Raw genomic sequence first — 27,121 nt, forward strand, 5'->3', positions numbered from 1 at the left:
AGATGCAATGAGTCCGTGTTTAACACCAGAGAGCAGATGCAAGATGCCGATCAGAGGAGATTGACTCAGCACTGATCTTGCCCATTCTGTAGACAAGGAATCTCTCGGGTAAGGAGAAAGTGAGGTCTGCAGATGCTGGAGATCAAAGTTGAAACTTTATTGCTGGAACAGCACAGCAGGTCAGGCAGCATCCAGGGAACAGGAGATTCGACGTTTCGGGCACAGGCCCTTCTTCAGGAAGAAGGGCCTGTGCCCGAAACGTCGAATCTCCTGTGTTCCCTGGATGCTGCCTGACCTGCTGTGCTGTTCCAGCAATAAAGTTTCATCTCTCGGGTAAGTCCCTGCTGAATAAATGAGAAGCAAGCAGGCTGGAGAAATGGGAATGTTGTTAATTGGGAGGCAAGTTCTTCACACCGACGGGCTATTTTACAACCCTGCCTAGATGTTTCTTTAAAAAAAAAAGCACAGAGCCTTCGTTCAGGGTGCTGTGATTCTTGCTGGCTTCACCCTTTCTCCAACATTACTCTCCACGTAGGCGCACCCACCCTGCTGCTGATGGGGATTTTCACGTTGATACTGAGGAACACTCCTGTGTCAGTGGCGGAGGGATTGGACGCCGAAGGTGCTGCATGTGATGGCAGTAAAGCAGGAGGCTGTGGGTTCTGGGTGTTTCTTGGAAGTTGTTTGAGTCACGCTTGTCCAGAAAAAGGGAGACGATTCCATCTCATTCCTGACTTGGAGCTGGTGGGGCGGATTCGAGTGGACAGGAAATAAATTACTTTGCAGAATACGCCCAACCTCTGACCTGTTCTTTCAGTGAGAACATTTCTCTGGCTACCTGAGGATTGGTTAGAATAGGACGCTTGGGTAGGTATATGAATAGGAAGGGTTTTAGAGGGATATGGGCAAAGGGTCTACTTTTTGTCATTTACATAAATGATTTGGATGCGATCATAAGAGGTACAGTTAGTAAGTTTGCAGATGACACCAAAATTGGAGGCGTAGTGGACAGCGAAGAGGGTTACCTCAGATTACAACAGGATCTTGACCAGATGGACTGAGAAGTGGCAGATGGAGTTTAATTCAGATAAATGCCAGGTGCTGCATTTTGGGAAAGCAAATCTTAGCAGGACTAATACACTTTATGGTAAGGTCCTGAGGAGTGTTGCTGAACAAAGAGACCTTGGAGTGCAGGTTCATAGCTCCTTGAAAGTGGAGTCGCAGGTAGATAGGATAGTGAAGAAGGTGTTTGGTATGCTTTCCTTTATTGGTCAGAGTATTGAGTAGAGGAGTTGGGAGGTCATGTTGCGGCTGTACAGGACGTTGGTTAGACCACTGTTGGAATATTGCTTGCAATTCTGTTCTCCTTCCTATCGGAAAGATGTTGTGAAACTTGAAAGGGTTCAGAAAAGATTTACAAGGATGTTGCCAGGGTTGGAGGATTTGAGCTATAGGGAGAGGCTGGACAGGCTGGGGCTGTTTTCCCTGGAGTGTCGGAGGCTGAGCGGTGACCTTATAGAGGTTTACAAAATCATGAGGGGAATGGATATATGTTCCTCATGTGGACTCTTTTCCCTGAGGTGGGGGAGTCCAGAACTAGAGGGCATAGGTTTAGGGTGAGAGGGGAAAGATATAAAAGGGACCTAAGGGGCAACTTTTTCACGCAGAGGGTGGTACGTGTATGGAATGAGCTGCCTGAGGAAGTGGTGGAGGCTGGTACAATTGCAACATTTAAGAGGCATTTGGATGGGTATATGAATAGGAAGGGTTTGGAGGGATATGGGCCGGGTGCTGGCTGGTGGGACCAGATTGGGTTGGGACATCTGGTCGGCATGGATGGGTTGGACCGAAGGGTCTGTTTCCGTGCTGCCCATCTCTATGATTCTACGGTTTGCCAATTTCTGCTCACCCCGCAGGTTCGATTCTCACACTGACTAAAGGGAGCATCAAGAGCTCTCTTTCCCAATCTTTCCCCTCCCTTGAGGCACGATGACCCCCAGGTTAAACCACCACCCCGTCGCCCGTGTTTCTCCCTAATGAGAGAGCCGCCCTAAGGTCCATTCGGGCTTTACCTTCCCTTTATATACCTGTTCAGTTTCTGAAATTAGTGCTCCTTCATTGAACTGGAGAGAAATCTTTCTTTTCTCTCAGAAAAGGTTTACTGGAGCTGATTTATGACCTGCGAGAAATGAGAGAATTGAGTTCCATCATGGATTAGCATGAGCTGTTCTGGTTAAAAACCGTTAAGTGTGACTGTATTAAGGTCGAAGTGTTATCCCGTTTTGCTCCCTCCACAAATAATTTTTAAATCTGGGTCATTTTCAGTTCGGTTAGCCGACTGCTGTGTTATACGTGTAAGGCATTTTATTTAAATGATAATTGAGCAATTCGGGCAGGACTGAAATAGCAGCAGAATCGCGGAGAGACGCATTTAATACGTGGTGAGGTGTAATTCAAAGAATTTCGCAGTGATGGGACGAGGCAATGTTAGATATTATTCCAAAATTCGTGCATATTCCATGGAACTAGGAACTGCGAGCGCATGTCGAGAACAGTTAATGAAACATAGGTTTTAGATACTTCGTTGTTCAGGACAGAAACGGGTAACTTCTGCTGAACCTGTGTAAATACCTGCTTCAGCTGATATTGTTGTCTTCGGTTCTGCTGACAACATTTTCGGAAGGATAGGAGGGTGTTTGAATGATTCGATGGAGTAGTTTACGGGAAGTTAGAAGCCCACCCTGATGTTAGTTTATATTTAATGGCGTTGCGATGAAAATGGAGGTGAATGCAGGCCATGCCTATTGGAGATAGTGTAGACCAACACTACCCTGGTGAAGGGCTCTTACCCGAAACCTGGACTCTCCTGCTCCCTCGGATGCTGCCTGACCTGCTGTGCTTTTCCAGCACCACCCTCTCGACTCTGATCTCCAGCATCTTCAAGTCTTCACTTTCTCCGAGACAAACACACTATGTCAGCTGAAAATTCACGGTTGTCCGGTTGTAAGCTTTCTGTGAGAGCCACAGGTCTGGTCCTGTTGGGGAGGATTGGTGTCATTCAATGAGTCCGTTACCGGCACTTGGCTCACCAATTGCTGACTATGTCAATCTCCCTGTCCAGGAGATGGATCCATGTATCTACATCGTGTCCTGTCTGAGACTGACAGAAAGGTCTACCCTCGCGTCGATAATAACAATAATAAAAATAAACTGCTGGAATATCAGAAACAAAGCAGAAATTGCTGGACAAAGCTCAGCAGGTCTGGCAGCATCCAGGGAGAGAAAGCAGAATTATCATTCAGAGAGTGAAATCCTGCCGAGGGTCTCTGGACCCCAAATGCTAACTTTGCTTTCCCCCCGACAGAGCCAGCAATTTCTGCTTTTGAACCTCGTGTTGGTGTTCGGTCTGAAACTTTATATCTTGAACTCAATCATATTGCTTCCTTTAAATCCTTCGGTGGTCTATCTGTTGGGCATTACCTTCTCTCTGCCTGTTTTGAACTTACTACTTTGCAAAACAAACCTGGCATCTGTCCCACCGTCTTCCCTTTACTCCTTGCAAGTGCCATTTCCACTTGCACATGTGCTTTCTGATCGACGTTGGTTTTGGGCCATACAATACCTGAATCACAGCATTGTAAGGTCGTTCTCCAATCCTTCCATGCGTTTTGGTTTTCTCTCTCTTTCCAGTTCCAGTTCCAATCGTAGGGAGCTCAGAGGTAACTGCGCTGCAATGATTCTGTCACGGTGTGCATCCTCCAATAGCGATTGCACCACCATTGTTTCACGAAATACCAGACTCTGGCAACTGTCCCTACCTCTGTATCTCTCCTTTAGCACATTTCTGAGATGTGACCTCTTTGGTTCAATTTTTGGTCATCTGGGCCGATATCTATGATGTGGAGGTGCCCCTGTTGGGATGGAAGAGTGTGATGCTGGAAAAGCACAGCCGGTCAGGCAGCATCCAGAGGTGCAGGAGAGTCAACGTTTCGGGCATAAGCCCTTCATCAGGACAAAGTTAAAAAAAATCACCCAACACCAGATTATAGTCCAACAGGTTTATGTGGAAGTACATTTGGCCGATATCTCCCAGTGGCAGTGTCATGATTGTTTGATTTTGTTTCTATCAAATGCCTCGGGTGCATCATGAATTATTTTTTTCTTGCGTTATAAGACCCCAGAGACTGGGGATGGCTCTTGTGGAGCAGTGGTAGTGTCTCTAGCTTTGACCCAGGGTAAAAGTGCCGCCTGCTCCTTAGGTCTGTGGTAACACCTCTGAAAGGGTTGGTTCGGGGAATATCTACCCTGCGGAGCTAAGGCTATTGTGGCGCAGTGGTAGTGTTTTTCCCTGGAGCCTGGAGCTCAAATCCCACCTGCTCCAGAGGCGTATAATACCAGTTCTGAGGCTCTAAGGATGCAATGAGTGTAGGAGAAACGCGGCCAAATTTATTTATTGACAAAAATAAGTCATTTTAAGATATTGAAGTGCTGCCTGTTAACAGAGAAGTGCAGATACTACACAATTGATGAAAAATAAAGTTGTAACGATATGACCAGCAACTTTTGTCTCACCAATATAACCCCCATTGATGGGGGAACATCAGGATTAATAACCAGAGGTAAACGTAACAGTTACTTTGGAACATTTCATGCAACTCAAGATTGACATTTTGACTAAAATCTAACTTGGCTGAATTTAAAAAAAAATGTTTGATGTTTGCAAAAAGAAAAGAAGAAAGAATCTCCAGAAAACGTTTGACTACGGTCCTCACAGGAGCCTTCGGTTTGATAGAACAGTCAGTTGTAGGACGTATGGAAGAAAGTAAGGGTCAATAGGCTGAAGGTAGTGGTGGATATTGTATTTTTTGAACGAGGGAAAATCTCGAGGGTCTTCGGGGTTGTTGTCGGCGGGGTGGGGGGGTTCTCTGATTAGTTTGACATCCATTGGGAGTGGGGAAGTGGTGAGCAAAATCCCAAAACAGCGGAGTAAACCAGAACTGGGAGACCTTGAGAACTGTTAAGAGGACAATGTTCAAAGGCGGACAACACAGAAAGCGTGAAGGACTAATTGGGAGATGGACGGATAGAATTGAATGCATGGAGGTGCAAAGTGGTTCCATTTTGTTGGAAATGAATACGAGGAGTGTCAACAAAGGGGAACAGGTCGACTGCGCAGTTCGAAGCCAAACCAGCCTGTAATAAAGTTCACGTTCCGAGTCTAGTGGCCCTTCTGACTCTCCACAAATCCTGCCCACATTTGCTGAGTTTCACCAGCAATTCTGTTTTTGTTTCTGCACAGTTTTATTTACAGGGTTTTTTTTTAACTAAATTCGTTACATGTGGCAGGTCATATTGGAGCGCGGTCATCAAAACGTAAAGGATTCGCGGGCTTTATATATTGGAGTTTATGGAAACCAAGCCAAGCACGTTCTGAAGAATTGCTGAATACACAGATAGTCCTCAACTCGATTATTCTGTTTATTATTATTCAGATCTCCGGCACCTGCAGTTGTTTATTTTATTTTGTAGCTTCCATGTTATGAGTTGCTCAACTTGCAAGAACAACATATTTAGCAGCAAGATGTCTTCTGCAGAGGAGCTGCAATTTGCCTACCAAGAAACGGAGTGGAAAAATGTCGTGAGGAGGGCTAGATGTCTTGCCTGCCACGAGATCTGATAGTGATTCCCAGCGAAATTCCCGGTGACACCGCCAGTTAGAATGAAGTACGGTGCTTGTTGTGAAATAATTTCTTCATATATTCAGTGAGATCGGACCCACTTTCTCGTCATGAGGAGTTGGATGTTCATTTCCCTCCTGATATTGACAGAAGGTATGTTTCTTACCTTTCAGTAATGGTCCACTGGCGTTAATTTCGGTCATTTAGGCATATTGTTCCTTTCAGAAGAACGGTCACTGGACTCGAAACGTTTTTTTTTTCTCCACAGGTGCTGCCAGACCTGCTGAGGTTCTCCAGCTATTTCTGTTTTTGTTTAGGATATTCTCTCAGGCACATTTCATTGATCATTTGTGTGAATATAAAGAGATAGACACTTCGTGAATGTAGAAGCGGGCTTAGCAGTTATAATTCAATGTGCTTATCTGTCTATCGGTCTTTTCATTTGGATGCAGCGTATGTTCTATTACATAGTAACTAACATTGAAATTCATGTTTGAATTTATTTAAGGGCAATTTAGTGTTTTTTTTCTGTTGTGTTTTTATTGACTTATCATGAACTTCACTGAATATTGCAGAGCTTGATTTTTAATGGGTCTGCATATTTGTTGAGTTTTAAGTGTGCGTATAGTTGACTTATAAATCGGACATGGAATCGATGCACGAGTGAACAGTTTAGTAACCACCCTTGGTATTATCGAATGGTTTTGCAAAATACCTTACCTGGAGACTAGGACCCGTGGACACAGCCTTAGAATTAGGGGGGGGGGGGGTAAATTCACAACAGAAATGCGGAGACATTTCTTCAGCCAGAGAGTGGTGGGCCTGTGGAATTCATTGCCACAGAGTGCAGTGGAGGCTGGGACGCTAAATGTCTTCAAGGCAGAGATTGATAAATTCTTGATGTCACAAGGAATTAAGGGCTACAGGGAGAATGCGGGTAAGTGGAGTTGAAATGCCCATCAGCCATGATTGAATGGCCTTACTTCCGCTCCTATGTCTTATGGTCTTCAATTGTGATTGCGATTGTTAACACTGAAGTATGTTTAAGGAATTGCAATCATTTAAAAAAAAATCTAACTAAAGCAATTGTATTTTTTTGATTTCTCAGGTATTTCTGGAGATCAGTGTTCTGTGATAGTGCCAGAACATGCCTTGGCTGTAGTTGGTGGGTGTGTAGAAATCCAGTGTACTTTTGATCATACGATCAATTATACCTACAGAAAAGCAATATGGATTAAAAAAGGTGTTAATGCTATGAAGCCCAGTGCCTCGGTCCTTTATGATTCAGAACATCCAAGCAACCAACAGAGTGACTATTGTGGGAGGGTTGTATTCACTGGTGACTTTGGAAAAACACAATGCTCCCTTCTCCTAAACGATATTAGGAAGACTGATGAGGGAACCTATCAAGTCATTCTGGTATTCGTTTCAGAAGTCAACGTCACTGAACATTCTGAGTTCAATATCTCTGTTTCAGGTGAGTGTGCCTGTATTTTGTTTACTATTCTCGTTCAAGTACTTCATTTTGAATCCTTGCTATTTCAAATTGCTCAATATCCTAATGTCCCAGACGATCTCAAATAAGACGAAGAGAGACAGAGTTCAGTCCTGAGGAAAGGTCACCAGACCCGAAACGGTAACTCTGATTTCTCTGCTGCCTGATCTGCTGAGCTTTTCCAGCAACTTCAGTTTCTGTTAACGTTTCGGGACCCCCATCAGCTCTCAAATTGTTGCTAAAACAAGAGAGACAGGAACCAGAGACCAGAGGACATTAAACAGAATAATGATGATGAAAGTAAACTAAGGATTAATGTTGGAGAATATATAATATTCACAGATCCATGATGTTGCTATATCACTCCGAGGAATTGTTTAGAATAGCAAGCTCCTTGCAATGTACATCCGAAAACAAAGATCAACGTATCATTTGAAAAAAAGAAAACCGAATGTTGTTTTGCTGATCTAGTTGAAAACTTCTTTCGCATTTAAAAAGACAAACCATTCTAACAGACCTTCCCTGCTTCACTTACAGAAAAACCAACCATTTCACATGTTGGAGAAATTATTGCAGGCCAAATTGTACGATTGAAATGCTCGGTCAGTCAGAACTGCCCGAATGGCAACCTACAATTGAAATGGACTTATCACAACCAGTCAATTCCTCTTCAATGGGACGCCGAAGGAAAAGATGAAAGTTCGAATTCTCGGACAGTTTCATCCGTGCTAACATTGATTCCATCAGCTGTCAATCACGGGACAATGCTCAAATGTACAATTACAAGCGACAGCTTCCAAATTTCCTCTCCTGAAACTCTCATCTTGCAGGTTAAGTGTGAGTGCTTGTTTCAAAGATCGTCATTCTTAGATGTTGTACCCAGCTTTTTTTTTTACTGGCTGTAGGTTAGCTCAGTTGGATGGCTGGTTTCTGGTACAGACTAACCCTAACAGTGTGGGTTCTATTCCCACATCAGCTGAAGTTGCCATAAAGGATTAAGCCCCCTCTCCTGAGGGGTGCGTGACCATCTAGTTAGACCACCAATCAGTTGCTTCTCCTTAATGAGATAGCAGCTCCATTGTCAAGTTGGACAATGATAACTTTATGAAGAATTAAGTGGCTCTTTAGCCTTTGTTGCGAAATTGTTCTACATGCATCGTCGTCTGTTCTACGACAAATAACCCATGAATTGGTGCGTGATTTGGGACTTCAGAATAATCAATCCCGAAAATAGTCAAATGCATTCAAGTCCTTAATCTGAACATGATTTCCACATGACAGATGGTAGCACTGCCTGGGAATCAGAATGGGTCCTCATTCTCATAGAACAGTCCAGCACAGGCCCTTTGGCCTTCAATGTTGTGCCGCCCTGTTATCCTTAGGGACAGCTGGAAAATGGGAAGCCTTCAAAAATCAGATAACTAGAGTCCAGAGACAGTATATTCCTGTGCGGGTGAAAGGAAAGGCTGGTAGGTGCAGAGAATACTGGCTGACGAGAGAAATTGAGGGTTTGGTTAAGAAAAAGTAGGAAGCAGATATCAAGTATAGACAGCAGAGATCGTGTTAATCCTTCGAAGAGTATAAAGGCAGTAGGAGTATACTTAAGAGAGAAATCAGGAGGGCAAAAAGGAGACATGAGATAGCTTTGGCAAATAGGGTTAAGGAGAATCCAAAGACATTTTATAAATACATTAAGGACAAAAGGATAACTAGGGAGAGAATAGGTCCCCTCAAAAATCAGTAAGACGGCCTTTGTGTGGAGCCACAGGAGATGGGGGAGATACTAAACGAGTATTTTGCATCAGTGTTTACCGTGGAGAAGGACATGGAAAATATGGAATGTAGGGAAATAGATGGTGACATCTTGAAAGGTGTCCATACTACAGAGGAGGAGGTACTGGATGTCTTGAAACACATAAAAGTGGATAAATCCCTAGGACCTGATCAGGTATTCCCTCGAACGCTGTGGGAAACTAGGGAAGTGTTTGCTGGGCCTCCTGCTGAGATGTTTGTATCATCGATAGTTGCAGGTGAGGTGCCGGAAGACTGGAGGTTGGCAAACGTGGTAGACTGATTAGCAAGGTTAGAGATCACGGAATACAGGGAGATCTAGCCATTTGGATACAGAATTGGCTCAAAGGTAGAAGACAGAGGGTGGTGGTGGAGGGGTTGCTTTTCAGACTGGAGGCCTGTGACCAGTGGAGTGCCACAAGGATTGGTGCTGGGTCCACTACTTTTTGTCATTTATATAAATGATTTGGATGTGAGCATAAGAGGTATATTTAGTAAGTTTGCAGATAGCATCAAAACTGGAGGTGTAGTGAATAGCAAAGAAAGTTACCTCAGAGTACAACGGGATCTTGATCAGATGAGCCAGTGGGCTGAGGAGTGGCAGATGGAGTTTAATTTAGATAAGTGTGAGGTGCTGCATTTTGGGAAAGCAGATTTTAGCAGGACTCACTTAATGGTAAAGTCCTCGGGAGTGTTGCTGAACAAAGAAACCTTGGAGTGCAGGTTCATAGTTCCTTAAAAGTAGAGTTTCAGGTAGATAGGATAGTGAAGAAGGCGTTTGGTATGCTTTCCTTTATTGGTCAGAGCATTGAGTATAGAAGTCGGGAGGTCATGTTGCGGCTGTACAGGATGTTGGTTAGGCCACTGTTGGAATATTGCGTGCAATTCTGGTCTCCTTCCTATCAGAAAGATGTTATGAAACTTGAAAGGGTTCAGGAAAGATTTGCAAGGATGTTGCCAGGGTTGGAGGATTTGAGCTATAGGGAGAGGCTGAATAGGCTGGGGTTTCTTTCCCTGGAGCATCAGAGGCTGAGGGGTGACCTTATAGAGGTTTATAAAATCATGAGGGGCATGAATAGGGGAAATGGACATGGTCTTTTCCCTGGGATGGGGGAGTCCAAACCTAGAGGACATAAGTTTAGGGTGAGAGGTGAAAGATATAAAAGGGACTTAAGGGCAACGTTTTCACACAGAGGGTGGTACTCGTACAGAATGAGCTGCCAGAGCAAGTGGTGGAGGCTGGTACAATTGCAGTATTTAAAAGACATCTGGATGGGTATATGAATATGAAGGGTTTAGAGGGATATGGGCCAAGTGCTGGCAAGTGGGACTAGATTAGGTTAGGATATCTGGTTGGCATGGACGAGTTGGACCGAAGGGTTTGTTTTCTGCTGTACATCTCTATGACTCAATGACTCTACTCTAAGATCAGACTAACCTACGCACCTTTTGATTGTATTATCATCCATGTGCCTATCCAAGAGTTGCTTAAATGTCCCTCATGTCTCTGACTCCGGTACCACTGCTGGCAGTGCATTCCACACACCCACCACTCTCTGTGTAAAGAACTGACCTCTGACATCTCCCCCAAACCTTCCTCCAATCACCTTAAAACTATGCCCCCTTGTGACAGCCATTTCTGCTCTGGGAAAATGTCTCTGGTTGTCCACTCCATCTATGCCTCCCATCATCTTGTACACTTCTATCAAGTCACCTCTCATCCTCCTTCGCTCCAATGAGAAAAGCCCTAGCTCCCTGAACCTTTCTTCATAAGACATGCCCTCCAGTCCAGGCAGCATCCGAGTAAATCTCCTCTGCACCCTCTCTAAAGCTTCCACATCCTTCCTATAAGGAGGTGACCAGAACTGAACACAATATTCCAGATGTGGTCTAACCAGGGCTCTGGAGAGCTGCACCATAACCTCGCAACTCTTAAACTCAATCCCCCTGCCAATGAAAGCCAACACACCATATGTCTTCTTAACAACCCTGCTAGACAAAAGTGAGGACTGCAGATGCTGGAGATCAGAGCCTAGATTCGAGTGGTGCTGGAAAAGCACAGCAGGTCAAGCAGCATATGAGGAGCAGGAAAATCGACGTTTCGGGCAAAAGCCCTTCATCAGGAATGAATCATTCCTGATGAAGGGCTTTTGCCCAAAACTTCAATCTTCTTAACAACCCTGTCAGCTTAGGTGACAACTTTGAGGGGTCTATGGACATGGACCCCAAGATCCCTCTGTTCCTCCACACTGTCAAGAATCCTGCCTTTCACCCTGTATTCTGCATTCAAATTCGACCTTACAAAGTGAATCACGTCACACTTTTCCAGTTTGAACTCCATCTGCCACTTCTCAGCCCAGTTCTGCATCCTGTCAATGTCCCATTGCAACCTGCAACAGCCCTCCACACTATCCACCGCTCAAAGCACCTTCAACAACGAGCACATAGCAATGAACTGGGTGTAGGGATGGTGTTGCTGGGTGTGTTTGTTTCACGTTTTATGTCGGTGAATTAGCTTTGAAGCAATGTCCACCGAGTGTGAATAGGAATTATTCATTCCCAATTTAAATACAGACTCTCTCCTGCTAATGTATAGGGAGGTCAGCTCATCATTGTCATAGTGCTTTCCCACCCATGCCAGTTTATGATGGGTGAGTGTTGTAAATCTATCAGTGAGTTTATGGCAGGCCCTCTCTAGCTCGTATCCCACATCATTACTTCAACAGCTGTTGGTGTATCATGATACTCAGTGTTGTTTCCATGTGTGGAGATCAATATTTTGAAAACAAAACAATCTCAACTTCGCAAGCAGCGATTAAATAAAAGATGGACAATATTTAATTTTCACAACCTAAAACCTTTCCCGTAACAAGGAAATGATACTCTCCCAAAAAAACCTGATCCCTCTCAGCTCTACTCCCAGAGCTGTGATGATGGTTCCTATTCCTGCTGATGTGCCATGCCTTTCTTCCGGAGCTTTCTCAGTGTCACTCCGGTCTGCCCCCACCATCTGCACTTTCACTGCAAGAGAAACAGCGATTGCTGCATCTGTGGAGAGAGAGAGAGAGTTAACATTTCGAGTCTATTTCTGAAGAAGTCCTGCTGGACTCGAAGCGTTAACTCTGTTTCATTGATGAGCCTCTGTCTTCCGAGTCACCTGTGGTCACAGGCTTACTTCCATTTCACAGAAATGAAGCGAGTTTTTCCATCCTCTCTCAACGCAGCCCACCTCCCCCCCCCCCCCTCCAAAAACACAGCGCACAGTGGCCTGATGTCTTTTTATCAGGTTAAAATAAATTTATAAACACAGCGCAGACAGCAGTTCTCCAACAACAGTTTTCCGAGACCCAGCTCTGAGTTTAAAGCGATCAATGTGAATTCCACCACATCGTTTGCTGTACACATGAACAGGACTATGTCATTCAGTCCATCAAGAATTCATTGCTTTTCAAAAAGACCATGACTTATCTAATTGTAGCCTCAAAATCGAATTCATTCCCACTTCTGATACCTTTCAACCCCACAGTGAACAAAACTCTACCTCTCACACCAATCCATACCCTCACGAGTATCATGATGAATCTTTGATACTCCATTGGAAACAAGCCTGGCCTGCCCAACCTTTCCATCCCAGGTGTTAGCCCATGAACTTTCCCCAGATTGCCTCCATCACAATTCCATTCTTCCTTTAATAAGGTGACCAATACTGATTCCAGTCATCCAGATGCAGTCTCACTAGAGTCTTTAATAACTGAAACCTAATGTACCGACTTTTGCATTCAGTTCCCCTCATGATAAACGATAGCCATTCCCTTTCCTGATTACTTGCTGCGGCTATACATTAGCCATTTTGTGATTCATGCATGAAGACACCCAGGTCCCTGTGCATTTCAGACTTCTGCAAAATATTTCCCTCCCCACCCCTATCAGCGTTCCGAAAAGACCACTCCCTCCGTGACTCCCTCGTCAGGTCCACACCCCCGACCAACCCAACCTCCACTCCCGGCACCTTCCCCTGCAACCGCAAGAAATGCAAAACTTGCGCCCACACCTCCCCCCTTATTTCCCTCCAAGGCCCCAAGGGATCCTTCCATATCCGCCACAAATTCACCTGCACCTCCACACACATCATTTACTGCATCCGCTGCACCCGATGTGGCCTCTTCTATATTGGAGAGACAGGCCGCCTACTTGCGGAACGTTTCAGAGAACACCTCTGGGACACCCGGACCAACCAACCCAACCACCCCGTGGCTCAACACTTCAACTCCCCCTCCCACTCCACCAAGGACATGCAGGTCCTTGGACTCCTCCATCGCCAGACCATAGCAACACGACGGCTGGAGGAAGAGTGCCTCATCTTCCGCCTAGGAACCCTCCAACCACAAGGGATGAACTCAGATTTCTCCAGTTTCCTCATTTCCCCTCCCCCCACCTTGTCTCAGTCCCAACCCTCAAACTCAGCACCACCTTCCTAACCTGCAATCTTTTTCCTGACCTCCACCCCTACTCCGGCCTATCACCCTCACCTTAACCTCCTTCCACCTATCGCATTTACAAAGCTCGTCCCCCAAGTCCCTCCTCCCTACCTTTTATCTTAGCCTGCTTGGCACACTCTCCTCATTCCTGAAGAAGGGATCATGCCCGAAACGTCGATTCTCCTGCTCCTTGGATGCTGCCTGACCTGCTGCGCTTTTCCAGCAACACATTTTCAGCTCTGATCTCCAGCATCTGCAGTCCTCACTTTCTCCTTCTGCAAAATATCCCCATTTAGATGGTATGCTTTTTTTATTCTTCCTGCCAAAATGGACAATTTCCCACATTATAATTGATTTGCCACCACCATGCCCACTTAGTTTACCGAATAATATGTGTTTGGAAGCTTATTGTCTCCACCTCACAACTTCCTTTCTTGGTTTTCTTTGTGTGTTCAGCAAAATTGTTAACTCTAGCTTATTTCCTGTCATCAAAGTCATTTATAGAAATTTTAAGTGTTTTAAGTACCAGCACGACTTCCTATGGCACACTACTCATTACATCATAAAAATACATAGTTACCTCTGCTGTCTGCTTCCTGTCAGCCACCAATCTTCTATCTTGCATTTTCCACATTAACCCTTGATGTGGCAAATTATAAACCAGCTTCTGAATATATAAATACGGTATAAACCATTGGTTCCCTGATATCCGCAGCACTTGTTATTTCCTCAAATAGCTCCCATAAATTGGTCAAATGAGATTCCCCTTTCAGAATAAACATTTTTATTCTGTTTTATTACTTTGAACTTGTACAAGTGACATTCTGCAACCTATTTATGAATAGCTTCTATCATTTCCCCATGATAGATGTCAAGATCATTGGTCTTGTTTCTATCACGCCCTCTTTTTGAATGAAGAAGTTACATTTGCTGTAACCCAATCTAATGAGACCATCCCTGAATCAAGGGAGTTTTGGAAAATTAAATCCGACGTCCCTACGATCTCACCAGCAATTTGTTTTAAAAGGCCAGGATGAAGGCCAATTTATCATCAGGTTACAGTTCCAATAATGTACTCATTTACAATTCTGTTGATTGTGATTTTCTTGTGTTCCTCACTCATTTCCATTTCCTGATTCATTGATGCTTCTGACATGTTACTTGTATCCTCTGTCATGAAGAATCCTGAAAAGGGCCTGCTCCATTCATCAGCTGTTTCCTTAGTTTCCTTCATTAATTCTCAAATCCGCATTTCTATAGGACTAACACTGACTGTGTTAACTCTTTTCTTCTTTAAATATTTCTGAAACCTCTTACTCTCTGTTTTTATGTTTCTGGTAAACTTTATTTCTGTCTTGAATATTGCAACCCCTTCTTAATTCTTAGTCATTATTTTCTGTTTCATTTTATATTCTGAAATGCCGCCTGATCATTGCACAATTATATATGTTGCCTTGGATTCGTTTCTGTTCATTGGAATGTATCTGTTCTGTAAATTCTGAAATGCCCGTTAAATGTATACCAATGTGTCTCTATTAACCTCTCCTTTCACTTAATCTGCCAATTCTATGAGACAGCTGTGCTTTCACCTGATCATGACTGTGCTGAATTCAAGTTTGGAGAAGTAGTTTCAGACCCACTCCTCTCTCCCTCATATTAAATGTAATATTCAATCATGTTATGATCACTGCTATCTTAGGTTGCCTTCAACATCAGATCATTAGTTAATCTGATGTTATGACATAATACCACATCTATTATATGCTGCTCTCTGGTCATCTCCAATACTGTTCTCAGATGCCATCCTTAAAACATTCTATGAACTCCTCCTCTAAGCTGCTTTTCTCCAACTGGCTTTTCTCAGTCAATATGTATATTAAAATATCCTATGATTATCTTGGTTTATATCAAACAAGCTATCATTATTTCTTCCTTTATGTCACACAATACTGTGCAGTTTAGGTTAGGGTCATGTACCTCATTCCCATGAATGACTTCTTGTCTTTGCCATTTCTCATTTCAACCCAAGTTGTTGATATACATTGGTTTCCCAAACACTGGTCATTTCTTTCTTCTTTGCTAATATCATCATTAACCAACACTCCATTGCTTCTGATTTTCCTATCACTCCTAAATACCCTATACCCTTCAGGTTCAGTTCGCCAATCATGTCATCCTGCAGCAATGTCTCTGTGATTATCACCATATTGCACTTGTTGATTTCTACTTGCACACACATCCCTTTTCTTTTGCAATCTTTATAAATTCAGAAATGATGCCTTTAGTTTGATTCTCTGACTCTCTTTCAAAATTAATGTCTTTTTTGTTTGTTGATTCCTCCATTCATCCTTGCTACCCATTCTGGTCATGATCTGTTTACTATTAACACCTCTGACTTTTCACCCCTCTGCTCCTCTTTTCACTCCTCCACGTACATCCCTCAAGTGCTTAACCCTTGCACTCTATTTTAAATCACTCTTCAAGTGTTAAGTCACACCAAATTGGCTAGTTTTACATGCTTAGAATGCAAAAGGCTGAGCTGACTAACTTTGTGAAATCCGGTTTGAATGTGTACTTAATTGCATTGCTCTCACAATGAATCTTTGACAAATAATCCTTTCTTAAAACTAGCTACTGCAGATGTGAAACTGCAGGTTCCAATGTAATGTAAATTGCAAACTAAAAACTAAATTAGATGAATCCAATATAATAAAAAAAGATAGACGCTCTTACTAAAAAAAAGCTGCTCGTGTTCTGTCCTCTAGTATATGCTAGTCTATAGCATATTCTCAGATTGCATGAGCCTTGTACAGTGTCATCTGTTGTTTGTCTAGTTGCCCCCCCCTCCCAAATCAATAACCACAATAAATTGGAACAATTGGCCACTTTGCAAAGTAGTTTAATGAGGTACAATGGGAGATGTATATGTGGTGATTGCATCTTTCTGATTACCAGGGAAGCCCACTTACTGTACATTAATTTATTCAGAAGTAAAAAGCTTTCAAAATTTGAAAACAGCAGATACTCCAAAAAACTTTTAAATAAAATAATAACAGCTTTGGCTTTTCACATGGGTGTCACTGGCAGAGCAAATATTTATTGTCCATTGCTTCTAAGGTGGGTATTTAAGGGGCCTGTAGGTTAGTCTCAGTGAGGATGACTAATTTCCTTCCTTAAAGGCCAAGAATGGAACAGAGAGGGTTTTTTTTAATGACACTCGATAATGTGATCACCATTGATGAGAGCAATTTGATATTCGATCCGATTAGTTAAGTTCAGACTCCACTGGTCACCATGGTGAAACTTGTCACAGTGTTGCAAAGGATTAGTCTGAGAACTTGGGGCAGTATCTGTGTAATTTTATCACTGCATCACTGTCTCCCTGTGTAAAATGAATTTCCATAAATTGTAATAAAGGCAAACTACTGCGGATGCTGGAAATCTGAAAGAAGCACAGAGAATGCTGGAGCAACTCGGCAGGTCTGGCAACATTTCTCTCTCTCTCTCTCTCAAGAGCAAATCAGGTTTAACATTTTGAGTCCAACATGACTCTACTTCAGAACTGAAATATGTTGAGGAAGGTTTTTTTTAATGTACCTTTGTCAGTGGTGGGGGAGGGGCAAGTGGAACAGATGATGTGGAGGTCCAATGCAATAGAAAAACTGTTTGTTAGTGGTGGTGAGAGAGACTTATCAATCTTAATTTACCGGGAAAGGGAGAGACTATGCCCTGTCTACTCGGGGTACTAAACAAGACAGAAACATTATATGGCTTGCAGGGGGAAGGAGGAATAGGTGGGGGCGTGTTGTATGGTCGATGGAGAACAAGTATCATGCGGTCAGTTTCTGAGGTTATGGAAGTCATTAATGATACCTAGATGCTGTTACACAGCGAAGTGGAAAATGAGGCACTGTTCCTGGAGCTTGTGTGGTGTTTTGTTGAAACTTTGTAGCAGGCCCAGGATGGAAATGTCAGCTTGAGAGAGGGCAAGATGATTTATTGAAAAGGTAAGGAACTGGGAGGTCAGGGTCACTGCTATGGACAGAGCGGAGGTGTTCGGCAAAGCAGTCACTCAGTCTGTGTTTGGTCTCATTAAAGGAGGCCCTGTAAGTTCAAAGAACACGACCTCCTATTCTGCTGATGCACTTTACAGTCTTGAAGCCTCAATATGGAATGTCATAGCTTTTTTTTCTTGCATTTTTCCCCTAACACCCTCTCAAACATTTTCCTCTTTACTTTGTTGTCAGTGGGGAGGGCCCACTCTTTCCCTTTCACACCCATTTTGCATCTTTCCTTTCACCGCCATTAACAACACTTTTGTCTCTTGCACTGGGCCTTTAATACATTGGTTCCCCATATCTCTCTTTCAAAAGTAAATATAAAACAAAAAAACAGTCATTTCCTGTCATCTTTCAGCTCTGAAGAAGAGTTGTGTTGGGTTTGAAACATTAACTGTGTTTCTTCTGACATAGATACTGAGAGGCCTGCTGAATTTCTCCAGGGTTCTCTGGTTTTGCTCTGCAAATTATATTGGCATTGAGTTAGAAATGTAATGCTGAAGGGAATTACGAAGTGGCACATTTAGAGAGACAGAATAAATCCGCTTATCTGAGCAGAAGGACAAGGGCAAGCCTTATTAAACCTGCACAATATGGACTTCAGGGTCAGAAATACTGTCTCCTAATGAAGTCAAAAAGTATGGCGCTGGAAAATCACAGCAGGTCAGGGAGCATCCTAAGAGCAGGGGAATCAACATTTCGGGCATAAGCCCTTCATCAAGAAGGGGTCTAAGAGATAAGTAGGAGGATGGGGGTTGGGCTGGGGGTAAGGTAGCTGGGAAGGCATTAGGTAGATGGGAAGTGACAATGATAGGTTGGAGCGGAGGGAGGAGGTGGGTAGGAAGACGGACAGGTCGGACAGTTCAAGACAAAAGTGCCAAGTTGGAGGGTTGGATCTGGGATGAGGTGGGGGGAGGGGAGATGAGGAAACTAGTGAAATCGACTTTGAAGTCATGTGGTTGGAGGGTCCCAAGGTAGAAGATGAGGCATTCTTCCTCCAGTTGTCGGGTGGCTAGGATTTGGCAGTGGAGGAGGCCCAGTACCAACGCAGAAGATGAGGCGTTCTTCCATGTCTCCTGAAGAAGGTGACTGAGCACAGATGGACATTAACAATTCCAAATCTAGCTATTAACCAATTACAAAGTATTTGATCAACTTTTCATATCATTTGTCAAAGATTGCCTGTTTAGAAAGGTGGTACTGATGATTTGATGAATGATGAAGATTAGGGAATTTCAGTGCATGACATTCTGAGTGTCCTGTAAACCCAGTGAGCAGGAAGAATCACTCGTAATCATCTTCCCTTTGGCTAAAACTGAATTCATGCAAGCTTAAATTTAGTGCACACATCAAGTTTTCATATATCCGAGCAATTTCCACCACCAATAACATTAAAGAACTTAAACTTTGAAATGACGCCATTGTATAGGAGAGTCAATGCAGACAATTGAGACCTGTGCTCCAATATGAACCTCTAGTGTATTAATAGGTAGGGGAACAACTTGCAGGCGTGAATGGTCCCCTACTGCTCCTATCTTTGTACACCATGTTCTTCTGATCAGTTTGCTGGAATAACAGAGAAACCAGGAGGCCTGGGTTCAAGTCCCACCTGTTCCAGAGGTGTGTAATGCCACCTCTGAACAGGTTTATCTGAAATTGTTGTAACATCGAGATCAGCAGAAGGCACACCTGAATGTCCAGTTTCCCAGCAGATGTTAGCAAGAGTAAATCCAGGGATAGAAGTAAATCAAGTTGACGATCTTAAAAGAAATGACTGACTGGTTCCAGTTGCTTGCTTATGGCAGATAAATTACATTTTGAACTTGATTCCTCTCAGGAAACAACCATAAATCCCTGAGCACAATGAAACCTGTCTGTAATGAATGTTCTTTGAGTAAAATATGTTTTTGTTATATGATGTGGTTAACTGTGATGAGGATAATGTAGTGAGTTACCAAGTCACCCTGAGAGGTTATTTCGTTCTGATGTATATGACTCTGCCCTTTCAGCTCGTGTACATATCAAACTGATATTTCATTCAACATCCTCCTTGACTTGGCGTTATGCTGATAGTCAAGATTCTTTTTTTGTTTATTTTGGTTTAGATAAACCCGTGATAATGGCAGGCCCGATCTGCACCATATCTGAGCATTGGATAAATTGCACTTGCACCTCCAAAGCCAATCCACCAGCCAACATGACATGGGCAACCAATGGGAGAATGATCCGTGGGAACAGCTCAGTTGGAGAAGCCGACACATGGGACGAGAGGACTTCCAGTCTGCACCTCTCGCTGATGCATGATCATCCAAATCAAACTGGGGATGTGATCGCGTGTGTTGCAACCAATGAGCATGGCAATAGCACGAGCAAGTATCAGCTCCCCTCTGATGGTACATGTTGAGTTTATCCATTTTTACTACTTCTATGTAAGTTGGTCCATCACTTGTGATAAACCTGTCAAGAAGGCAGCTAACCACCACCCTCTCCAGGGCAAATAGGGATGGGCTATCAATGCTGGCCAGCCAGTGATGCCCAAATCCCACATATGAATAAAAAAAACTATATATGAACTTTATCAGTGTCAGCAAACACCAGCTTCATTCAGCAGGTGTAGACTGAATCCATAGCTTATTATGGACTACTGTCCATTACTTGAACAGCATTAAACAATTTATGTTTCTGTCTTCTGACATTTTCAAGGGCCATGTGCAATTAAATTGTTTGAACAGCAGTGGTGCTGGAAGATAAAACATTTGCTTTGAATACCTGATGTTATTTCACTGTATGCTACTTTGTGCAGTCTACCTCGATGGACGTGCTCACGTATCTGTAACCTGCTCAGACTGATGCCCAATCTATCTGGTCACGATCAAAACACCCACTCTGAATAGCATTGTCTCAATCTTACGAACGTCTATTAGGCTCTATCGTGAAATTGGACCATGTGTCCTTTGGGCTCAGGAGGGTGCTTGTGGCACAATGGTAGTGTCCGTACCTCTGAGCCAGGAGGCCTGGGTTATAGTCCCACCAGAGGTGGATCACAGCAACCGTGGACAGGTTGATTGAAAAATATTGATGCTGCTCAGAAGAAGGCCATGGTTGATCAAACAGTGCGTTGTCCTGGGGATCATGTTGCAATCCTTGATTTTCTCAGATGTGTTCAGTACATCAGAATGTGGAGATGACATTTTGTTGTTTATCTATGTTTTTGCATCCCAGCATAACTCAGTAACAGAAGGAGAAACAGGTTATGACAGGTGAAGTCCCTAATCTATCTTTTGTATCATGGTGTCATCATGAAGCATAATTTGGTGCAGGATTGTTGATTCACAAAAATTCCTTCCTGTGTAACATTGTTCATTTCTACATATTTTAGGTGGGAAGTCTGTGACAATTATCCTCATGGTTGGAGGAATAACAGTGGGACTCGGTGTTTTCATTGCGATTGCAGCCATCATGAAGTTACGGATGTAAGTGCTCAACAGAATAAGATCTCACTCTCCACCCAAACGTGTGAATAATGTGCTGAGATTATCATCCACAATGAACATTTGGATGAGTTAATGCAGGATGTCTGTGGGACACCAGTTCCCTGGCCAACTATTTTTATCTACAACATAGAGATGGTGGTGTGTGGTTCAATCAGTTGTCGGTGCATTATAGTTTGCATTTGCATTGTTATCTCTTGTTTGCATCTGCTCAATGAGCAAATCATCTCTTGCCATTACTGAGTTCTCTCACAGAAGGTTTTATTTTGTCATGTGATGTACATAGCTGGTCTTTAGTGCTTAAAGGAAGTGCACGGTGACAGAGAATTTGTGTTCTTTACCCTCCTTGTCGTTAGGTCACAGTACAAGCATGAGCAGCAAAGCATTGCAATTCGTAACACGATGTGAAAATGATTGAAACAGTTGCAGAATGAAGTACACTGTATGAGAATGAGTACATGACTGCACTAAAGGAAGTCACAGCAGCAGAGCTTACTCTCGTGATATTCCTCTCTTGTGTGTGTAGGAAGTCATGGACACTTGCAGTGTCTCTGGCCCCCTATATTAGATTAGATTCCCTGCAGTGTGGAAGCAGACCCTTTGGCCCAACTAGTCCACACTCCCTCCAAAGAGTAACCCACCCAGACCCATTCCCCCTGACTAACTCTACAGTCAATTTAGCATGATCAATTCACCTAACCTGCACATCTTTGGACTGTGGGAGGAAACCGGAGCACCCGGAGGAAACCCACGCAGACACAGGGAGAACGTGCAAACTCCACACAGACCGTCGCCTGAGGCTGGAATCGAACCCAGGTCCCTGGCGCTGTGAGGCAGCAGTGCTAACCACTGAGCCACCGTGCCGCTCCTATGCGAAGGACGTAAGGATGTACAGCTCCTGACTGGTCACGTTTCGGAGCTGGAGCTGCAGCTGGATTCACTGAGGGGCATATGCGATGCTGAGGTTGTCATGGACAGCACATTCCATGAGCTGGTCACACCGTAGGTAAAAACTGAACAGGCAGAAAGGGTGACCGCTGGGCAGAGTAGAGGAAGGAGTTCCCGTGTGCACCCCCTATCTAACAGAGAAACAAATTTGGATACTGTTTAGGAGAGATGACTTTGTAGGGGTTAGTCACAGGATCAAGGCCTATGGGACCGTGGGTGACTCTGCAGGACAGGAGAGGAGGAAGCAGAATGGTGGGGCTAGAGTGACAGGGGATTCATTAGTAAGGCAAAGGAATTGGTGGTACAACAGCTGCCAAAGAGGCTTCAGGATGGTATGTTACCTCCCTGATGGACAGGGTCAAAGTTATCTCGGAGTAGCTAAAGGGCAATCTGCAAGAGGAGAGTGAAGAACCAGTGGTCATGATACGTGTCTGTACCAATGACACAAGTTTAAAAAATAGATGAGTTCCTATAAGTTGAGTATAAGGAGTTAGGTCATTGATTAAAAAGTAGAACCCCAAAAGGTAGTAATATCGAGATCAGTGCCACATGCTAGTGAGAGTAAACGTAGCAGGATATAACAGGTGTCTGTTGAAATACTGTCAGTGGAGGGATTCAGATTCCTGGGATTTTGGGAGCAGTTCTGGGGAAGGTGAGACTGGATGAAGATGTATCCAGTCAGGACTGGGATGAATGTAGGTGGTGGGCTCTTTTCTAATGCTGTTAGGTAAAGTTTAACCTGGAACGGCAGGGAGCGAGGAACCTCAGGAGTGGCAGGGAGACAGAGAAGGGGAGAACAAGGATAGGGACAAAAGTCAGAAAAGTAAGAAGCAAAAGTGCAAGGCAGAAGAAAAGAAGGGTGCTGAACAGCACAGTGGCTCAGTGGTTAGTATTGCTGTCTCACAGCACCAGGGACCTGGGTTCAATTCCAGTTTCGGGCAACTGTCTGTGTGGAGATTGCACATTCTTCCCTGTGCCTGCATGGGTTTCCTCCCACAATCCAAAGATGTGCAGGTTAGGGTGGATTGGCCATGCTAACTTGCCCTGTAGTGTTCAGGGATGTGTAGGCTAGGTGGGTTAGCCATGGGAAAGGCAAGGTGATAGTGTAGGCGGGTGGGCTGCACTTCAGAGGGGTGATGTGGATTGATGGGCCGAATAGCCTGTATCCACACTGTGGGGATTCTATGGCTAGCAAAGGTACAAGTGTAAAGGCAATGTGTCAAACATGAACAATAGACTACATAAATCTCCAAGGCAAACAAATACACATGGCAACGATCATTTTGGAATTGCAGAGACCTGGCTGCACAATGGCCAAAGGATGGGAACGGAAGTTCCAAGCGAATGTATCATTTAGGAAGGGCAGACAAATCAGAAAAGGAGCTGGGGTGGCTCTGTTAATAAAAAGGTGAATTGTAACTAAAGATACTGGCTCTGAAAATTATCATGCAGATTTTAACTGGGTGAAGGTAAGAAACACCAAAGGGCAGACAGTTTTGGTTTTCTATCAGCCTCCAAACAGCAGTCAGGATGTCAGGGAAGACAGTCAACGGAAGATTAAAGATGCATGCACTTAGAATACAACTTTAATCATGGGTGACTTCAATTGACAGAGATTGGATACACCAAAGCAGTAATAATACTGTGGAAGAGGATTTATTACGGTGTACATGCATGAATCTTTAGACCAATATGTTGTGGAACCAACTGGAGAGCAGGCTATCCTAGACTTGGTCGTGGGCGATGAGAAAGGGTAAATGAACAATCTTCCTGTATAGGATCTTGGGGAAGAGTGACCATAATGTGATAAAAGTGTTCATTAAGCTGGAGGGTGAAGAAGGTGAATCTGAAACGAAGGTCCTGAATCTAAATAAAGGTTGTGATGAATGTTTGAGGCATGAGTTTTTATTGATGGATTGGGGAACCTTACTAAATGGGCCCAGCAATAGATAAGTAATGGGTAATATTTAAGGAAGGTATGTATGAATTGCAATAATTATTCATTCCTGTCCAGCGCAAGGAAAGGGGACCCAACTATAGTTTACAAAATAAATTAGTTCAAGGAAGGAGACAAATATAATTGCCAAAATAATAAATCAGCAAGCCTGAGGACTGGGAACAATTTTGAATTCATTAAAAGAGGACAAAAAGATTGTTTAAGAGTGGGGGAAGTAAAGTATGAGATTATGCTTTCAGGAAAAATAACAATGGATTTAAAAGCTTCTACAAATGTGTGAACAGATAACGATCAGCAAAGGCAATCAGAAAGGTGGGAAATTATAATGGAAACAAAGAAATGTCAGATAATTCAGACACAAATTTGGTTCTGACTTCACAAAAGAGAACACAAATATTTTCCCAGAAAGCTTAGAGAACCAAGGGACTAGTGAGAGGAAGGAATTGAAGAAGATCAGTATGAGTTAAAAGGAAAATGGCCTAAAGAAAAGATTGGGGTTAAAAGCTGATAAATCACTAGGCCTTAATAATCTCCTTGCAATGAATTTAAGGAGCCGACCCTGGAAATACATTGGTGGCCATCCTGCAGTATTCTACTGATACTGGAGCAATTCCTACAGCTTGAGGTGTGATAAGCATAACCCCACTATTTAAAAAGGAGAGAGACAGAAAAAACACCTAGGTAATCACAGACCTGTTAGCCTAGAAGTGGGGGAAATGCAATTTATTGCTAAAAGACTTCAGCATCATTTGTGGGATTAAACAAAATGAGCATGACCTTATGAAAGGGATATCATGCCGAACTAATCTACTGGAGATTTCTGAGGATTTATCCCCTAGAATAGATCAGGGAGAACCAGTGGATGTGGTGTATTTAGATTTGAGGAAGGGTTTTGATGAGGTCTCATAACAGAGGCTGGTGGGTAGGATTACTGCACATGAAATGGGGGTGATAGGCTGTCACGGATTGAGAATTGGTTGTCAGACTCAGACCAGGAACTGGGAATAAGAACAAATGGATCTTTACCACATAGCAGGTAGTATTCCCACTTGAGACAGAGCGCTAATGGCAGTTTCAGCTGAGGGTCACCACACCTCAGGTCAAAAAGGTGAGCACCTTCATGGGGACTTCAGCCGTGGGGTCAGGAGTTAGACCCATGCTATTGGTTCCCTTCCACATCACAAACTAGCTGTCCAGGCAACTGAACTGACCAACCTCTCACTTAACAAGCCATTAAATATAGTTGGTATATTTTGTAAGCAAGAAAATCCTTTTCCTGACATTCTGCTGTTCTTGATCACACCCAGTACATTCTAGAACACACAAAAACTGAAATTTGCTGGAGAAATTCTGGCAGCATCTGTGAATGGAGAAACAGTTAATATTTTGAGTCCAGTATTCCTTCCCAAAATGTTTTATATTTGATTAAGGTTCAAGATGTCATTCTGAGAAATGCATGTATCTGTCTTTATTCAGGAAGAAGTCGGAAGAGACCTCCTTTGACGCCAGAATGAATGATGATGATTTCATAATTTATAGTTCTCTACGATTGTCAACAAACACTGAGGTAAATGATACTGAGCTTCCTTTTCTTTTGCAGACTGGGTCAATATTTATTGCCCACCCGTAATTACCCCTGAGGAGGTAGTGGTGAGCTGCCTTCTTGAACTGCTACAGTCCTTTTGGGCATGTGCACAACCAGATATGGTGATGGGAATTGCAGGGCTTAATTCAGGAACAATTAACTTGGGGGTAGACGATGGCTAAGAATGGAAGATTTTCTTTTTGTATTAAGACAAAGCAATTGCATCTTAATATGTTCGAATCACACTGGCCAAATGTGATCCCATATTGGTGCATTGCCTGTTTGTGTCAATCTACAATGAAAAGTTGAGTTCAGGCCTCAGTGCCCTGTAGTGGTCATCTCCCAGACAAGGGACATAAGGACATTTATAGGGATAACAGTGTGTTCTGGTCCGCAGAGCACACTATCACCACCTTCAGGTCACGTTAAAATTAGCTCCATATCTGAACTCAACTCCTTTAACTTTACAGAGTGACTCTCATGCACTTGGCCAGCAATTGACGGAAACTACTCAGAATAAGCCCATTGTGTATGCAGCGATCAGACTCTGAAAACATCACCAACATCAAAAGTGCGCCGGAGTTGTGCCGTCAGATTTTCTGCTGATGCTAATGGCCATACCCTAACACATAAATCTGTACCGACACCATCGCCTTGCAGAATGAGAATAGAATACTTAGAACGCTTTATTTTACTGTCACAAACTTCAGACTGTTGGAACAAACAAAGAATGCTGGAGAAGCTCAGCAGGTCTGGCAGCATCTGCAGAGAGAGAAACAGAGTTAACGTTTCAGGTCTGGTATGACTTCTTCAGAACTGTTTATTTTATTCCGCATTTCCAGCCTGGTCAGAGTCGGATGTTTGTTGGAGTTCAGTATAAACTCATTTTTGCCAAATCACGTTGAACATTTTTGTTCCTATTCAGTGAAAAAGAACTTTTTGCTTAAAGAAATCTTATCGTCAAAGCATCATTGTCTGTTAACCTGCTGAAATACATGACTATAGTCCATGAACATCCAAACCTACAGCAAAGATTGCAAAGAAAAAACTGGCACAATTTCTACGGTTGTGATATTTTGATTGTTGCTGTCTATTTTAAATCCATTAAACCGCAGAGCAAAATGGGAAGCAATGTATGAACCAGACATTCTGGATCAACAGAAAGCAGCAGTTATTCCATTGTACTCCACAGCAGAGTACTCTGACCCTCTCTGGCAGAGTTCGTTACAAACAAACACTACTTACTGTCCAATGCAGAAAGGTGCATTATGTTTGGAATTTTAAGAGGTCTGGATAGAGTGGATATGGTGAAGATGTTTCCACTAGAAGGAGACATTAGGACCTGAGGGCACAGCCTCAGAGTGAAGGGACGGCTCTTTAGAACTGAGATGAGGAGGAATTTCTTCAGCCAGAGGGTGGGGAATCTGTGGGACTGATTGCCACAGAGGGCTGTGGAGGCCAAGTCAGTGAGTGTGTTTCAGACAGAGATAGGCAGGCTCTTGATTCTTAAGGGAATTGAGGGTAACGTGGAGAAGGCAAATGAATGGGGTGGAGAAACATATCAACCATGATCAAGTGGCGGAGCAGACTCGATGGGCCGAATGGCCTAATTTTGCTCCTGTATCTTTTGCTCTTATAGA

The 27,121-nt window shown here is 43.4% G+C and overlaps 1 protein-coding gene across 4 annotated transcripts; it reads left to right on the top strand.

Annotated features, from left to right (window-relative positions):
- Positions 1-26,837, top strand: LOC122543378 (nectin-4-like). 4 transcript variants are annotated; one of them, XM_043682048.1, is made up of 8 exons: positions 1-108; positions 5,530-5,831; positions 6,787-7,155; positions 7,711-8,010; positions 19,606-19,893; positions 20,880-20,973; positions 25,373-25,463; positions 25,952-26,837. In XM_043682048.1, exons 2-8 carry the CDS (start codon positions 5,789-5,791, stop codon positions 26,030-26,032), a joined length of 1,266 nt encoding a protein of 421 aa, XP_043537983.1. In that variant the 5' UTR covers positions 1-108; positions 5,530-5,788; the 3' UTR covers positions 26,033-26,837. The 4 variants fall into 4 exon arrangements, with proteins under 4 accessions (XP_043537983.1, XP_043537984.1, XP_043537982.1 ...); XM_043682049.1 differs by having other exon boundaries at positions 5,595-5,831; XM_043682047.1 differs by lacking the exon at positions 1-108 and having other exon boundaries at positions 4,967-5,831.
- Positions 26,838-27,121: the final 284 nt, after the last annotated feature.

This window comes from Chiloscyllium plagiosum, chromosome 43 (genome assembly GCF_004010195.1).
Source record: "Chiloscyllium plagiosum isolate BGI_BamShark_2017 chromosome 43, ASM401019v2, whole genome shotgun sequence".
In the NCBI taxonomy this organism is placed as follows: Eukaryota; Metazoa; Chordata; class Chondrichthyes; order Orectolobiformes; family Hemiscylliidae; genus Chiloscyllium; species Chiloscyllium plagiosum.

What these genes read in the sequence shown, in the direction of transcription:
- LOC122543378 (XM_043682048.1), top strand. Translation starts at nt 5,789, where the DNA reads ATGAGGAGTTGGATGTTCATTTCCCTCCTGATATTGACAGAAG. An exon ending in GTTCAATATCTCTGTTTCAG is followed by an intron (nt 7,156 to 7,710) that starts GTGAGTGTGCCT and finishes CTTCACTTACAG; the next exon opens with AAAAACCAACCATTTCACAT. An exon ending in TCTCATCTTGCAGGTTAAGT is followed by an intron (nt 8,011 to 19,605) that starts GTGAGTGCTTGT and finishes ATTTTGGTTTAG; the next exon opens with ATAAACCCGTGATAATGGCA.